General features: G+C 43.9%; 1 protein-coding gene across 14 annotated transcripts in view; it reads right to left on the bottom strand.

Annotated features, from left to right (window-relative positions):
* The window catches only part of PLXNB1 (plexin B1), a 172,903-nt gene that overhangs the window by 94,008 nt on the left and 62,279 nt on the right, over positions 1 to 16,616 (bottom strand). For 6 of the 14 annotated variants that reach the window (XM_061618926.1, XM_061618920.1, XM_061618923.1 and 3 more), the window contains 2 exons: positions 8,018 to 8,126; positions 583 to 1,708 (listed from right to left, as the gene is read on the bottom strand). In XM_061618926.1, the coding sequence (XP_061474910.1) occupies positions 583 to 1,707 (1,125 nt within the window). In that variant the 5' untranslated portion in view covers position 1,708; positions 8,018 to 8,126. Of the gene's footprint in view, positions 1 to 582; positions 1,709 to 5,887; positions 5,950 to 8,017; positions 8,127 to 16,616 lie in introns of all 14 variants that reach the window. The other 8 variants (XM_061618928.1, XM_061618921.1, XM_061618930.1 and 5 more) reach the window with 3 other exon arrangements.

The following is a 16,616-nucleotide window of genomic DNA, read 5'->3' on the forward strand; positions in this document are numbered from 1 at the left end:
CTTTGGGAGCATTTGCTTGGAACTGTGTGCAAAGCCTTGATGCCCATCAAGACAAATGAGAGGGAGACTGCCTATCCCTAACCGAGTCATTTCTCAGCACCTCCCTCCTGCCCTCACTCTAAACCAGGAGCCTCTGACAGATGGGAGGGATGGCAGAGAGCAGCACACGCACCCCCCACAAAGACAACTTTGATCTCAGGTTTCCCAGCTGGCTCAACGCTAGGAGAACACTCTAAAACAGGAAGTGGAGGGAGCTGGATTTGGCTGGTGGGCAGGATCCTTATCTTCCCCATTTCTGGCGGGTCAAGTATGACCCAACTGGGCAGGGCCTCCTACCTGTCAGTCACCACAATGGCATCAGGTGACCTTTAGCACTGAGCAGATTCTTCAGCCCAGGTGGCCAGATCTTCTCACACAAGGTGCAGGGGGTAGGGGCAGGTGAGTGGTGTTATTATGCTAATGGGTGTCTGGCTCCTGAGCAGCCGGGCCAGGGATGATCTCCTTCTGCTGAGCAAATCAGCCTTCTCGATTTTATACTAAAAGGTGCAGACTCACACATGTATGTCACGAACGCCCACTTACCGCCGACAGCTGGACACAGTTAGAGCTGACATCATATTCTATATAAGCCATTTCTACGCCTTCCTCCGATTTCCCATCCTTGGTGTAACAAAGGTCCCTGGTCTGAGTCATGAGGCGGTCCACCTCGTCCATCATATAAATACAGAGTGCAGATTCCTCGCTCAGCTTCCCAGAAGAAGCCTGCCAGGCAGAAAAGGCGGCAAAAAGCACATCTCCTTGGGCTGCACCTGTGTCACCTTCTCCCCTTGGCTGGGCAATGTAGGCAGCCTGCAGAAGGCTGTAGGTCTTCCCTTTGCTCCTGCAGAGCAAGGGCAGCTCCACGTAGGAGTAATAGTGCGAGTCGTCCAGGCAGATCCGAGAAATGTAGGTCCTGTACTCGCGCGAGTGCGACTTAAGGTCACGCCGGTAGAATAAGAAGTAGACACTTGAGCCGTGGGTGAAAGATTTGATGAAGTGATGGTTATATTCCGAGAGTCGGCCCACAGCCAATTTGGCCGTTTCCTCATAGGAAAAGATGGAGTGAGAGTCTTGCCCTGGGTGGGCCCCAAGATTCCGAGTTGTAATGGGAGGTATGCTGCCCCCTACTCCCCGACTGGTGTACCCTCGCCCCACAAACAGCAGCGGCAAGTTGTCTTTGGAGTATCCTATTAGACCCACGGTGGAAATGTTGGGGTCATTGGCTGCCACGTATTGAGTGTCTCCCGGCGTCTGGGGTTGGAAGAGGACACGGTTAATGAAGCCAAGGCTCCTCTTCTCACAGATCCCCTGCCACACGCTGCCACACACGATGAGTTCTGCCTTTGGTGAGTTAACTAAGAGCAGCTTGTTGTAGTTGTCCGTCTCCTGGGCCTGGGGGCACTCCTGCTTGGTGACGGGCGGAAGGCAATCCTTGCTGTCCAAGGATGGCCCTGTGGAAACAGTCTCCTCCACCACCAGGCTCGACTTCAGCTGGAAAAGGAAGTTTGTAGCCCCCAGATAAAGAGTCCCCGAGTTGGGATCCATAACCAAATGAAGAAATTTGGTGGTGTTGGGTGAAAAGGTGACATTCTGTAGCCCCTGTGGAATGACTGCCCCCAGGAAACACAGAGCAGAAAGAAGGAATGCCCCCAGAGGCATCATACTCATTCTGCAGGGGAGAGGTTGGGGAAAAAACAGAGAACGTATGGTTACTTCTTCTCAAAAGACAAGCCATTGTCAGCTCTTACATGGTATAAAGAAGTTATAGCATTTGAAAGGTCTTATACATAGCAGTATCTTAATTATATTTTGTATTCTCGTAAACATAAAAAAGATCATGTTATTTGAGAAGCTTCTGTATGTTATTACCTGTTCATCTAATATTATTTGAGAAATGTCTGTATATTATTATCTGCCAACTCCTAAGAAGGGGTGGAGCGGGGAAATGGATGACCACATAATCTGCCTTGAGCTTCTTAGAGGAAAGGCAGGATATAAATGTAATAAATAAAATCTCTCATGGCCATTATGACTATCCTCCATGTCCTATAAAACCATTTTTTCAATGCTGGGGGATTATGGCCATCCTATTTCCATGCAATTGCTATTTTTGCTGCAATTATCCAGGTTCCAAAAAAGTTCATAATGTTCATAATTGAACTGGGTCCTTTAAATATCTGAGCAATACAAATCAACAGATTAAGTGGAAGAGAATAATTATCAGACCAAATCAATCATATTCCCCCTCAAAAACCAAGATAGCAATTCTGAACTCTTACACTGTGTCCTGTATTAAACCAGCACTAAGAAACATATTATCAAAAGCTGTAAATTTGCATGTGATTAACCTAGTTTAGATATCTTCTCTTGAAATTACTGTTGGTGGACAAATTTTACTAATTATAGAAAACCTCTATGTTAAAGAAAGTCCTTATCTTACATCAAGGGGATCCAAATTCTGCACTTTAAAAAGATGAATAATACACCTTGCATGTACTTTCATAATTCTGCATTTGGTCTGTTTGGCAATGTGGAAGGAAGTTAGAAGGATTCGATAATTTCTTCTCCAGTTTCAATAATACTGTTACATGTTGCCTACACCTTTTCATAAGAACATAAGAAGGTATCAGCAGTACGTTGATAATACCCAGCTCTATTTCTCTGTAACATCTGAATCAGGAGAGACTGTGGGCTTATCCAAATGGAGCGGGATAATCCACGGTTTCCATATTCGGTTTGTCATCCGATAGTCCTGACTTTGCCTTTTAGTTCGCTCTTTCCCAATTAAAAAAAATGCTTTTTTGCACCTGCACACGCAGCGGTAAGACCTCTACATTCTTTTTGCTTTTTCCAAGCTCCGCCTCTAAAACCTCCCCCTATCAACCAATTGGTCAGCCAAAAAATTATGTATGCTCCTCTCCCCCTTCACAATATGGCTATAAAGGAGCTCTCGCCATGGAAGGAAACGGAGAAGGAGGGGGATGGTTGGTTTCAGCCTGCCTCCCGAAAGCTTTGTCAATTTCATTCTACTGTCTGGGGTTTTTGTTTCAAATCATTTCCTGGCAGGAAGGAAAGGGAGAAGGAGGGAGGGGTGACACCTTTCTTGCTTTTTTGGAGAAATAAGTGCAATTGCCAGCATGTGTATCTCCTTAAATATCCATGAAGTCAGAAAAGCATACATTCGTTTAAGCATAATATCGCAAATACAAACAAGAAAGGGGCTGCTGGTCGGTTTCATGCCTGCCTCTGGAAAGCTTTGTCAATTTCATTCTACTGCTGGGGTTTTTGTTTCAAATTATTTCACAGCCGGAAGGAAAGGGAGGAGGAGGGGGGGGTGACACGTTTCTTGCTCTATGGTTCTCCAGTCTCTATGGTTCTGGGCGGCGGGGACGCTGTAGCAAACCACTCATATGCAGGGCAGGGAATGCCCATTACTTTCAACGGGTAGAACTGAGGGCAGAAAAGCCCATGCGTCTCAATGGGTAGACCTGGCATCACAACAGCCAATGTGTTTCAATGAGTAGATCTGGCATTTCAATGGGTAGACCTGGCATCTGGAAAGTCTATGCATTTCATGGGTAGACCAGGCCACCAGGTCTACCCACTTGAAACCTGCTTGCTTTATTGTTTGTATTTGAGATATTATGCTTATGTATGCTTTTCTGCCTTTATGGAATGTATGCTTTTCTGCCTTTATGGATATTTAAGGAGATACACACGCTGGCAATTGCACTTATTTCTCCAAAAAAGCAAGAAACGTGTCACACACCCCTCCTTCTCCCTTTCCTTCCCACACCAAATGATTTGAAACAAAAACTCCAGAGTAGAATAAAATTGACAAAGCTTTCCGGAGGCAGGTGTGAAACTGACCAGCAGCCCCTTTCTCGCTTGCTGTGCATTGCAGATCTCACCCAGAGTGGCCACCCAGTTTGCAGGCTGGCATAAAATAAAATGCATCTGCGCAGTAGTTGCAGATCCCCCCCAACACCCCACCATTGCAATGATTGGTTCAATTTTCCCGGGCTTATTCTCGCACATGCGCAAAAGTGCAGATACGTGATTGGCCGGAATGAGGAGAAGGGGCAAGGGGAAACGCCCAAGAACCACCCATCAGCTGTAAAGTCCACAGTATTTCATCCTACCTCCTGAAGGCACAGCGGATGATTCCCAATTTTAAACAGCAAATCGCATTTTTGCCGGTATTGCAAGGAGCGGATTTAACCCGCGAAAATGTGTAACAGCGCGAGACATCATTTGGACGACCGAAAAATAATGAACACACACAGCAGGCGTGTCACACATTTTGCAGTCATCTGGATGAGCCCTGTGCAAGCCCTGGACCGGTGCCTGGACACAGTGGTAGGCTGGATGAGGGCCAATAAACTGATGTAGGCGCTGTGGGTTGATGGTTCCTGAGTTTGGAAACACTGGTCAATTGCCTGCTTTGGATGGGGTTGTACTCCCTCTGAAAGAACAGGCTTGTAGTCTGGGAGTGCTCCTGGGTCCATTCTTGTTGCTAGAGGCCCAGGTGACCTCAGTGGCTAGGAGTGCCTTTTACCAGCTTCGGCTGGTAAGACAGCTTTGGACGTTTCTGTACTGGGATAGCCTGACCGCTTTTGTTCACACACTGGTAATCTCTAAGCTCGATTACTGTAATGCGCTCTATGATGGGCTGCCATTGAGGTTGGTCCAGAAGCTGCAGCTGGTGCAAAATGTGATGGCGAGACTGCTCACTGGGACAGGGTATCACCAACATATTACCCTGCTACTGAAAGAATTGCACTGGCTGTCCATTAACTACCAGGCTAAGTTCAAGGTTCTGGTTTTAGTGTACAAAGCTCTGTACAGCTTTGGACCAGGTTACCTGAAGCATAGTCTTACCCCTTATATACCCAGTCGATCACTGCGCTCTGCAGGTGAGGGCCTCTTGTAGATACCATCTTATCAGGAAGTCTGTTCCGCACAACATAGGAAGCGGACCTTTAGTGTAGTGGCACTTACCCTTTGGAATTCTCTCCCCTCTGGTATCTCTGGTATCTTTTCGGTGCATACTGAAGACCTTCCTTTTTCAACAAGCCTTTTACATAGAGACCTTATCCCAGTCTGTGTCTGTGTTGGAATTGCTTTTTAAGATGTTTTTAAAGCTTTTTTAAAAAAAAGATGTTTTGTTTTAATATATTTTAAAGTCTGTTTTTAAGATGTTTTAGAGTGTTATTACTGTTTTGTTTGGTGCCCTGGGCTTCTTCTGGAAGGAAGGGCGGGATGCAATTTTAACAAATTAAGAATAAGGATAGCTATGCTGGATCAAACTAAAGGTCCACTGGATTCAGAAATCTACTTCCAACAGCAGCCAGCCGGATGCCCTGCTTGTGTGCTTCCCAGAGGCGAGATAGCAACAGCCTTGTCCCCTTGTTGCCCCGCCCAAGGAAATGGTATTCCTAGGAAGACTGCCTGTGTACACAGGCATTGCATGGGAAATAGCAACTGATGGACCTCACCTCCATTAATTTCTCTAATCTCCTTTTAAAGTAGAATGGCTACAGTTTGTTTATTTATTTATGCATTTATATCTCGCCTTTCCTCCAAGGAGCTCAAGGTGGCATACATAGTTCTTCCCCTCTCCATTTTATCCTAACAACCACCCTGTGAGGAAGGTTAGGCTGGGAGACAGTGACTGGCCCAAGGTCATCCAGTGAGTTTCATGGCTGAGTAGGGATTTGAACCTAGTTCAACACTCTAACCACTAGACCCTACTGGTTCTCTACATGACTGGGAAACCTGTCTAGGAGCTGAATGCGGCCCTCAGCACTCTCCCCAGGCCACACCCCTCAATGGCCCTGCTTTGTACCTCAAGTATTTTTGACTGTCTCACATGTGTCCTGGAACTCCGATAAATTGCCTCTTGCTTGCCTGGATGAAGGACAGAGAGAGGTGTGTGATTATGTGTAGAAAGGAGCCCACGGTATTGTACTGTACAATCCTATACACACACTTAGAATCATAGAACAGTAGAGTTGGAAGGGGCCTACAAGGCCATCAAGTCCAACCCCCTGCTCAATGCAGGAATCTACTTGTCTAGGAGTAAGCCCAACCAGGGCTGTGGAGTCGGTACGCCAAACCTTCGATTCCAACTCCTCTATTTTTCTACTGTCCGACTCCGACTCCGAGTCCACTCAAAATTGCTTCTTGTCAATCAAAATTTATTTGGAAGTCAGAGTCAGTACATTTCTACTGACTCCGACTCCACCCAAAATTGTTCCGACTCCGACTCCACAGCCCTGAGCCCAACAAAAGTGAATTGTCTTACTTCTGATTAGACATGTGTGGGATTATGCTGTGCCAAATTTTTGAAAGCTTGACATAGGGACCTATTTCTTGAGAATCTGAGTCCAAAGGCTTCGATGTAGACTAGATCAAGTGTATTTATTAATCCCACCTTTCCACTATACAGGAATACCCCGCTATATGGCCCTTCACTGAACGTACACTCGCTTTTATGGACATACTCCATACTCCACCATGCCCGTTTACATATGCTTGCTTCACACTTACGGACACTTAACGGTGCGTGGGGGTGGAAACAGACACGATCGCGCCACCGCAAATCAGCTGGGAGGCGCGATCGCAATCAGCTGAGAGGCGCGGCAGCGCAGCAGCAGAGGCTTTAGCGCGGGGCTTTGAGGCTCCACGTGAAGGAGAAGTAAAAAAAGTTTTAAAAGGTAGTGCTTCACTTTAAGGACATTTTTGGTTTATGTACTCGCTCTGGTCCCACTGAGTACGTTAATGCGAGATATTCCTGTAACTGCCTTCCAGGCAGCTCACAAGAGCAATACAAAACACACACACACTCACACACACGGAGAACCAAAATATTATGGCAAATTATTAAGTATACACCAAACTAGAATATAGACAACAATAGTAAAATGCAGAATAAAATATAAATTATATATTGTTTAATTTATATCAGTGAAAGTTGCTTGAGTATAGGCAAACAGGACAGGCAGAGCCTGGTGCTTAGAAGATAACTAACAAAGGTGCCAGGAAAGTATGTCTGGTGAGGAAAGCTCATAAGCACCACCAAAACGAACCCCTCTTTTTCACTAGCCACCTGCCTAGCCTCTGAAGGTGGGGACACCTAGAGAAGGGCCTCCAGTTATCTTAAAAAGACAGTCTCCTAGGATGAGCATGTGTTAATGAGTTAAAACAGTAACTTCCTCATAGCTTCCTAACTTAGAATGATCAACAATTATGTGTTTTCTGCTTCCCAGGAGGCCTGAGTGCAACATGAAACCTGCAAAGCACTTGAAAGGTCCTCAATTGAGTGCCTGCTACCTCCTGCCACATGCCAGATGCACATATGGATGGCTTGAACAAGGGCCTCCCTCTCTCCTCCCCACATTCCTTGCTTCTTCTTTTTTTTACCATCTAGTCTGTGGCACTTTGGTTGGCCTAATAAAGGTATTGCCCTAATGTGGATTTTGGAATTGTTCTGATGGGCCAACATAGTTATCCTTATTTCTTGTGTAACAAAACACAGATGAGTGAGGAACATAGGAAGTTGCCTTATACCAAGTCAGGCCATTGATCCATCTAGCTTTGTACTGTCTACACTGACTGGCTGCAGCTCTCCAGGGCTTCAGGGAGGGAATTCTTCCAACCCTACATGGAGATGTCACAGATTGAACCTGGGACCTTCTGCGTGCAAAGCAGATGCTCTTCCACTGAGCTATAGCCCTTCCCCAAGTAGGGATTAATTGAGGAGTAATTGTGGTAGAGAAACCAAGAAATCCACAGACCTGCATTTGAAATCTCTCTCAAACTGCTGGCATAAAAGACCAATGCAACCTTATCCCAAAACTATTGTGAAAACCTGACCTGGACAGCAAACAGTGGCATAGTATGTTGAAGCACTCCACATGTGAGCCACACATGGTTCAAGTGCAGTTAGGTTTAGGCCTATTAAAAAATGTTGTACCTTTATCTTGGATCAAGGAAGCGTAGCTGAGAAGGTGGGTAACTGATGCATCATCTACAGCACCCAAAGGCCAGAGGTCTTGAAATGGGAATCTGGACGTCCTCAGAAACTTATCAAAAACAATGGGAAGATACATCTATATTAACCGTCTATATTATAGGTACACAAATAAAGCAATGTAAAACCACTGCTCCGCCTAGCCCAGAGGCGGTGGACCTTAGGACTGGGGCCTGAATGCAGCTGTTCAGGCCTCTCTATCTGGCCCTTGGAACTCTCCCAGGCCACATCCCTTCCTGGCCCTGTTTCACACCTCAAGAGTTCTTGTCTGGCTGGAATACGTCCTTGAACTCTGACAAATGCATCTTACTTCTCTGGGTGGAGGATAGAGAGGGGTGTGTGACAACTAGCCTACTGTACAAAAGGAAAGATTTGCATTTGTTGCTCTGCCCAATTTTGCCTTTGGCCCCACCCATCACTGGGATGTGGCCCTCAGAAGGTGGTCCAGAAGAAAATGTGGCCCTTGGGCTTTAAAAGGCTCCCCATGCCAACCTAGCCCATTATCTCGTCTGACTGGCAGTGGAGCTTTTATCCAGCCCTGCTATCCTAGATATATTTAAGTGAAGGTGCTAGGGATTGAACCGAGCACCTCATGCACACAAACAATGTGGTCTACAATGCAATATGACTCCCCCCTTTGCACTGTGAAAGTGCATTCAACATGTTGAGGACAGACATATTTATCCCCCTCCAGGACTGAACATAAAGGAAACTGGTTCTGTGGGTTTTGCAGCAGTTTGCTTGCACAGCACTGATTGGCTGGCAGCCAGCCATACAGTGTAGACAATGAGCACTCTCCAACAGTTGTAGTTCCTCACACACACCCTTCTCCAGAAGGGTTCAACAAATGGTGGTTTTATTTTTTAAGGTGCTGACTTAATGGATAACTGCATAAATGTTCATGTAGCAGCTTATCCTTTTTTAAAAAGCAGAATCCATTTATAAAATATAAACTGCTCCAAGGAGGAGGAAGAAGAGGTCACGGTGCCAGGAGATTTATCAACTAGTGCCAAAGCTATAGGCCAGGCCTTACATAAGAGTCAAAATTCCAGATCATCTCTAAGTAAGGTGAAACAAGAGACTCTACTGAGTAAAGAAATAACACAATAATACAATTGTGAGAACGAGTGGAAGATGCTTCCAAGAAAGGAGGGAAACTTGTGGGTACTAGTTGTCCAACTTGCAAAAACGAGCGCAGCAGACAACCATGCTAGGCTGATGCAGGGGAATAAAACCAGCCGGGCCTTATTGACAAAGCTACAGATCCTCCCAGTTCTTAATCTGTCACTATAGAAACTGCCCATGAAGGCGTGAAAGGTCAAAGTTGCTTGGTGGTGACAGCAAAGCTCAAGGCAATCCTTTTCCCAGCGAAATCCTCTCACTCCCCAGTGTTCTTTGCCCCAACACACTCCAGTTTGCTGGCAGGACAAGCATTATCGAAGTGTGACTGGCCACAAGTTTCACAGCCTGCTGAAAGGAAGTAACATGCTGTCCAGGCCAAAGTCTCCCTTTCTTGTTGTTTTGCTTGATCCTGTGAACACTTGGCAGGGGGGGGAAAGGTTTCCAGTCCAGTATCTCTTCAGAACTGTTTCTTGACAGTGATTTTTTTAAAAAAACTGTCAGGGATGTTACCACTCAAGTATTTGAGATTTGTGTCAATATCACTTTAAAATTGGTGTTAATTTTGTATCAATTTAACCCCCCAACAAAGGAACAAAAATCTTAACCATTCTGAAATCACTCGAGGGTCAGTTCAAGATGCAGATCAGCTGTTATTCCCCCCCCAAGTCCATGTGGTCTATTCTCCACGTCCTGTCGCGCTCCTTCAGATGGAAGGACAGTATATATATTGGGGGGGGGGACAAAAGACGGTGAAGCAAAATGTACAAACTTCTAGATGGTGAAATAGCTGTAATAGTGAACTGCTTGGTACATTTTGCTGTGATTTCTGCAATCTAAAATCTGTCATAGCAATAGCGAAAGCAACAAGACCTGCCAAGATTCATATCCAGTGGAACAGTTGAACACACACACACACACACAACCATCCCCATGCAGTTTCACAAACTCCCCTCACTTTCAAAGCAGTTCAACCTGCAATCCAAGGGCTGTCCTTCAGATACAATGTTCTCAAAGTCCCCTTGCGCTCAATTAACCAGTGTCACTGTTCTTTGATGCTGGCCAGTTTATCCACGTAGCAATGGTTCACCATGGCAATCACAGAAATTGCTGCCATTTGCATTGTGGTTGACCAGTTTACAAGTTATATTTCTACAAGGGCTGCCTTGGAGTTCCTATCTAGAAGGGCACAACCAGAGAAATGGGGAACAAAGTATTCCATTCACAGTTCCGTGCACTTCCATGCTTCCTTTGCAGCATCCAATCATGTCCGCTGTTGAGAGATGGGATCCCACAAGCTGCAGAATGTTGGTCTAATTTGCTAATGCCACTCATACATTCTTAACAGATTTTAAAAATCAGTGGACCCTGCGTAAATACACTCTAGAAAAGATAATTCAATCATTTCTTTTCCAGATACATGAAATGGGCAAAATTCTGGAAGGTGATCTGGAGAAAATAAGTCTATCACTTGGAAATAAAGTCAGTGTGTTATCCTCATGGCACCTTTCTGCCAGTGTCTCTCAAAATGTAGTGCTTGGAGTGGAAGGAAGCCTTTACCCAGATGACTTAAATTTCTTGTGGGTTGCTTATTTTTTCCTATTTGTCTAGGGTTTGCTCTACCTGGAAGGTAAGGGTGTGTGCGTGTTCGTATGCACACTTATGTCTATAATCTTAATGCCAAGGGAATTGAGCACATTGATTCTTTTTGTTATAACAGCCAGCTTTTTGTTAAACTCCAAACTCCAGCTCCTCATGCTTATTTTAAGTAAGTAAGCAAGACAGCCAGGACTCTCACACTCACTGATGCTTCTTTGGCATGCTGCCCTTGAAGCTCACATACGCCGATTCACATCACACCAGCTCTGACTGCTGTTTAGGTGGCATAGACAGAGGGGCTTTTGTTCCTGGGGGATAATGGGCATTCAGAATTCCCTTTTCCCAAAGCCACTAGAGACACACTTGCATTCCCAAGCAACTCTGCATTGGGCTTTGGAGATCATCCCTCCCCGCCTGCCCCTTTCAGGCTTCTAGGGGATGGGGGAAAAGAGATTGAGGTCCATATAGTATAACTAGATACACAGTCTCTTGTGGGGCTTTTGTGTGTGTTACCAGATAGTTTACCAACTTTCAAACAACACTACCCCCCCCCCAATCTCAATCACACCAGTCCTCCAAGTCACTGCAGGGCAGAAATACAGGAAAATAAACTTCCATCTATCAGCTTTCTATGGAATTAGCAAAGAATGATTAAAATTGTGAGAGAGAGGGTGTGAAAAATGGCCTTACTATCTAATGATACACATGAAGGCTGGATGGGGTCACTTGGGGCTTTTTAATATGACCAGAAACAGTTAACCCCACAACTCATTTCAATCTCTGACATCCACACTTGTTAATCACAAATAGATGTGAACTAAAAGAGAGCGAACAGCTAGAGGAAGATCAGAGGATGCTGACTTACCTTCCTTCCTTCCTAGGATAAGCTACCCCCTAAACAATAGCAAGGCTTAGTGTAACTGAGTATTTATTTACTTATTTCATTTGTATACCGCCCCATAGCCGGAAGCTCTCTGGGCAGTTTACAACAATTAAGAACTTTAAAAACAAGTATACCAATTTAAACCAAAACAAATTAAAACCCATAAAAACCGACAGGCCAGTTAAAACACCATGCAATCCAAATGCTGTTAAAATGCCTGGGAAAAGAGGAAAGTCTTGACCTGGTGCCGAAAAGATAACAATGTTGGCGCTGTAGGAAAGTTTGCTGTTTTATTTGTGCATGTATTTGTTTTAGGACTGCAACATTCAGGCTACAATCCAATACATGTCTACTCAGAAGCAAGCTCCATTGTGTTCAGTGGGATTTACTCCCAGGTAAGTGGCAATCGATTTGAAGGCATAACAACAACAACAAAAGTGGGTATTGGATTGCAGCCTTAGTTAATATAACCTTCTGATGACTCAAAACATGCCCCAATTAATTGGGGCATGGATCTTCAAATATATATGTTGGTTAGTAATTGGTTTTTTTTCCTAACCATTGGCTAGCAGGTTCCATCTCTGAAGAGGTATCCCCCCCCCTCTCTCTCTCACACACACACATACAGACGTGAATGAGGGAATGCCTCTTCTAAGGTGGAAGCTACTGTTCCATGTGAGCACACCATTCAAAACTAAGAAAAGAATGCTTCCTTCCTTTGGAAGTATTGTTTTATTAAATTGCAAATTTATGCAGATTTAACCAACTACAATTTCTTCAGTTGGAAGATAGCCCTTATGTATTTATATCCTGCCCTTTCAGAGATCTGATAATGGGGACTAGAACCATTTAAGTTCTGCAAAGAAATATGCAGATGTAGCTCTAACTCTGTAACAGCATGTGTGGGGAACCTTTGGCTCTCCAGATGTTGCTCAGCTACAACTCCCATCATCCCTGTTTGCCCTGCCTATGACCCACATCTCCCTATTACTCATATAATATTAAATATGTAAATATCTAGTGGGCAGACACACTAGGTGGAGCAAGGCAAGCTAGCGCAATCCCAATCTCTCTTCGTGCATAGGCTCTACACATCTGCTTAATACACAGTGGGCTTTGAATAGTGCAAGACACTCAGCCATTCGACACCCCAAGATTTCTTGCTTGCATAGACAGAGGATTAACAATCTTGGGATAACAACTCCTGCATCTTGATGGCGCAAACTGACTGGGAAATTACTGGTTATATGCAAATGCTTAAAATGGAACCCTGTTGCTGTTTTCAAAAAAGCAGCTTCTGGGAACCATTTTTCATTTTTTAAAAATATCTGCCTGGTGTAGTGGTTTGAGTGTTGGACTACGACCTGGGAGACCCCAGGGTTCAAATCCCCACACAGCTATGAACCTCACTGGGTGACCTTGGGCCAGTCACTGCCTCTCAGCCTCAGAGGAAGGCAATGGTAAACCACCTCTGAATACCGCTTACCATGAAAACCCTCTTCATAGGGTCACCATAAGTCCAAATTGATTTGAAGGCAGTTTATTAAAAAAAATAATTAAACCATCACATACCCTGTTGTTTTAATTTTATGTTTTGAAAACTTCAATAAATAATAATTACACATTATATTAATGACACATGCATTGGTGACATCGAGGCTTGATTACTATAACCAGGGCTGTGGAGTTGGTACGCCAAACCTTCGACTCTGACTCCTCTATTTTTCTACTGTCCGACTCCGACTCCACCCAAAATTGCTTCCAAATCCACAGCCCTGGAAAGCGCTGTAAATGTCTTTTTAAATTGGAAGCTCTCATAGGAGCATTTTTATCGCTGCCTGAATATGCGCTGATCTTGGCATCACAGCATTTGTCTTCATCTGGGTCCTGTGTCATACACTGACACACAAAATGTTTTTCATCTTGAGTTATGGTGAAATGCTCAACTACAGCTGACTTCATGGGAAGCTTCTTTGACATTTTGAATTTATATTTTAAAAAATTTGTCAATCAAAATTTATTTTGAAGCCGGAATCGAAGTTGGTACATTTCTTCCGACTCCGACTCCACGACTCGGACTCCACAGCCCTGACTGTAACACACTCTATGTGGGGCTGCCTCTGAAAACAGTTCAGAAATTGCAGTTGGTTCAAAATGCAGCAGCCAGGATGTTAACTGGAGCACGGTGCAGGAAGCATATCACTCCTGTGCTTTATCGACTCCACTGGCTACCAATTTGTTTCTGGGCCCAGTTCAAAGTGCTGGTTCTGACCTTTAAAGCCCTAAACGGCCTTGGACCAATATACATGAGGGACCGCTTACGGCCATATGTACCTGCCCGGGATTTAAGATCATCTCCTCTGCATGCCTGGAATACAAGATGTTAGACTGACAGGCACACGGGAGAGAGCTTTTTCAGCTGTGCCCCCCAAGCTTTGCTCTGCTCCCTCCCTGTTGGTTTTCCGGAGACTTCTGAAAACGATCTTGTTCTGGAGAGCCTTTGGGAGGGACTGAAGTAGAGCCTGACATTGATTTTATGCCTTCTACGTTAAATTTTACCTTTGTAGTCCCTTTAGTACCACTCCCTATATATGTGTGTTTGTGTGTATTGTATTTTATGTATTTTAATTGTATTTTATGTATTTTAATTGTATTTTAATGTTTTTTAATGTTTTTGTGATTTTACTGTTGACAATTTTATTATGTACGTGTTTGATTTTACTTTTGTAAGCCGCCCTGAGTGCCCTATTATAGGGGAGAAGGGCGGGACAGAAATATTTTAAAATAAATAAATAAATATTTTTAAAAATCTGCCTGTGCTTTGTTACATGCAATTGTGTGTAATGGATAGTTTGCCCCAGTAACTAAAATTAAAATGTGTATACATCCCAAATCTGGACAAATTTTTTAACATCTGCATCTGAGATTTTGAGTATAAATTACAATTTAAAACTTCAGTTTCAAAAGGATCACTTTTAAAAATCTTAACAAATTTTTAGGTTGCTAACAAATTTTAATGTCAAGTACAGCTTTCCAAATCCATCTTTTTTAATATTGTTTTTCTAAAATCCTTGAATCTACCAGCAGCACCTATAATTGTGAATTGCAATATTACAGTAGGATTACTTATTAACAATTATTTAACAGTAGTATGAAGCAAGCCCAGGCAGCGGGGGGGGGGAGAGAATGGGCCATATCTTTAAAAAAGCAATTCTCTTTTATAAATTCACAATACTTATAAGCTGCCTGTGAAGGCTGAAAAGAGCAACTTTGCAAAAGTTTACACAACCAACAAAAGATAAAGTGAAATAAAAGCTATCACCAGCCTTTGGCAGAATGGAAGATCCTTAAATGTTTTGCTTTGGCAGAGGGGCAAAACAGAACAAAATTAAAGGAATGACATGTGGTACAAATGGTTGCCAAGAAGGAAATACAAGAGGAGAAGACAACAGACAAAGACCAGGAAGGGAAATGGAGAAAAGAGGATGGGGGGGGGGGAGAGACTGTAAGCACCAAAGGTCACAAGCACCACCGCTCATTCCCACAGGAAGTTCTGCAAAATGTATCAGAAGAAAGACATTGGACAAAAAGACAAAAGCTCATGGAAATGCCCTTAAACTGTGTGAGGCCATCAGACCCGTACGGCTGGTCTACAAAACAGCAGAAGATGTGGAAAGATTTTTCCTAGACTGGACCACTTGATATTGCAGGTGAGGCTCACAGGATTTCCGTTCACCCTGGACACCAAAAACTAGATACTAGAGAAAAATTCTAGCTTTAGCCTTCCCCCGAATAGGCAACTTTGTGTGTGAGCAAATATTTATTTTTAAGGGGAAGCATTAAAACATTTAACTCTCCCTTCCATCTGCAATCCGAGATGGTACAGCCCAGGAACAGTGTTACCATGTGATCTGCTATTTACATAGGCTGGCCCTTTGACAAGTGCTGGGGACCTCAGATATGCAACTCTTTACCCTGGCCTTTACTGAGATGATGTCTATTTTTAAGGGCCCACCCTGTTTTTTCTGATGTTGTGATTTTAATTTGTCTTTCATTTTTTTTAATAATATATTTTCAACTCTTGTAACCTAGGACCTCAAGGTGAAGAGCAGGTAATTAGTAACAACAATAACGATAATAACGATGTGCTCTTTCACTGAACCATTTCTTTAATTTAAAAGGCCTTTAGGCCATCTTTAAGGGCAACCCCCTCCCTAAACTTTATATTTACAATGCAATCCTAAACATATCTACTCAGAAGTAAGGCCACAGATTTTAATGGGATTTACTCTGTGGCGCAGAGTGGTAAGCAGCGGTAACACAGCCGAAGCTCTGCTCACGGCTGGAGTTCGATTGCAATGGAAGGAGGAAGTCGAATCTCAGTAAAAGGAGTCGAGGTCCACTCAGCCTTCCATCCATCCGTGGTCGGTAAAATGAGTACCTGGCTTATGCTGGGGGGTAAAGAAAGGCCAGGGAAGGAACTGGCAATCCCAACCCATATATACGGTCTGCCTAGTAAACGTCGCAAGACGTCACCCTAACAGTCGGAAACGACTTGCACTATAAGTGCAGGGACACCTTTACCTTTTACTCTCAGGTAAGTGTGTAATCTAAGTGGAATGTACAAAACAGAATCCTAAATAATAATATCTAATCCTTAGTATGTGGATGAACATTCCATGAAATATGCATTGTTGTCTGCTTCCTGTGGGCAGAACCTTCTATATTTTCCTGCCCTACTTTGCTTCATTCAGAGATGGTTATATCTCACTCATGTCACTTATTATTTGCACAACTGGACTGGTCCAGTATTTGGCAATCACTCAACACTGGAACTCCTATGATAAACTAACCAGGATACACCTAGACAGCCGCTTCCCACACTTGCCTTTGGATGTGGTAGCATTATGTTGTTTATGTGGTAGCATTATGTTGCTGCTC

This window comes from Rhineura floridana, chromosome 3 (assembly GCF_030035675.1).
Source record: "Rhineura floridana isolate rRhiFlo1 chromosome 3, rRhiFlo1.hap2, whole genome shotgun sequence".
In the NCBI taxonomy this organism is placed as follows: domain Eukaryota; kingdom Metazoa; phylum Chordata; class Lepidosauria; order Squamata; family Rhineuridae; genus Rhineura; species Rhineura floridana.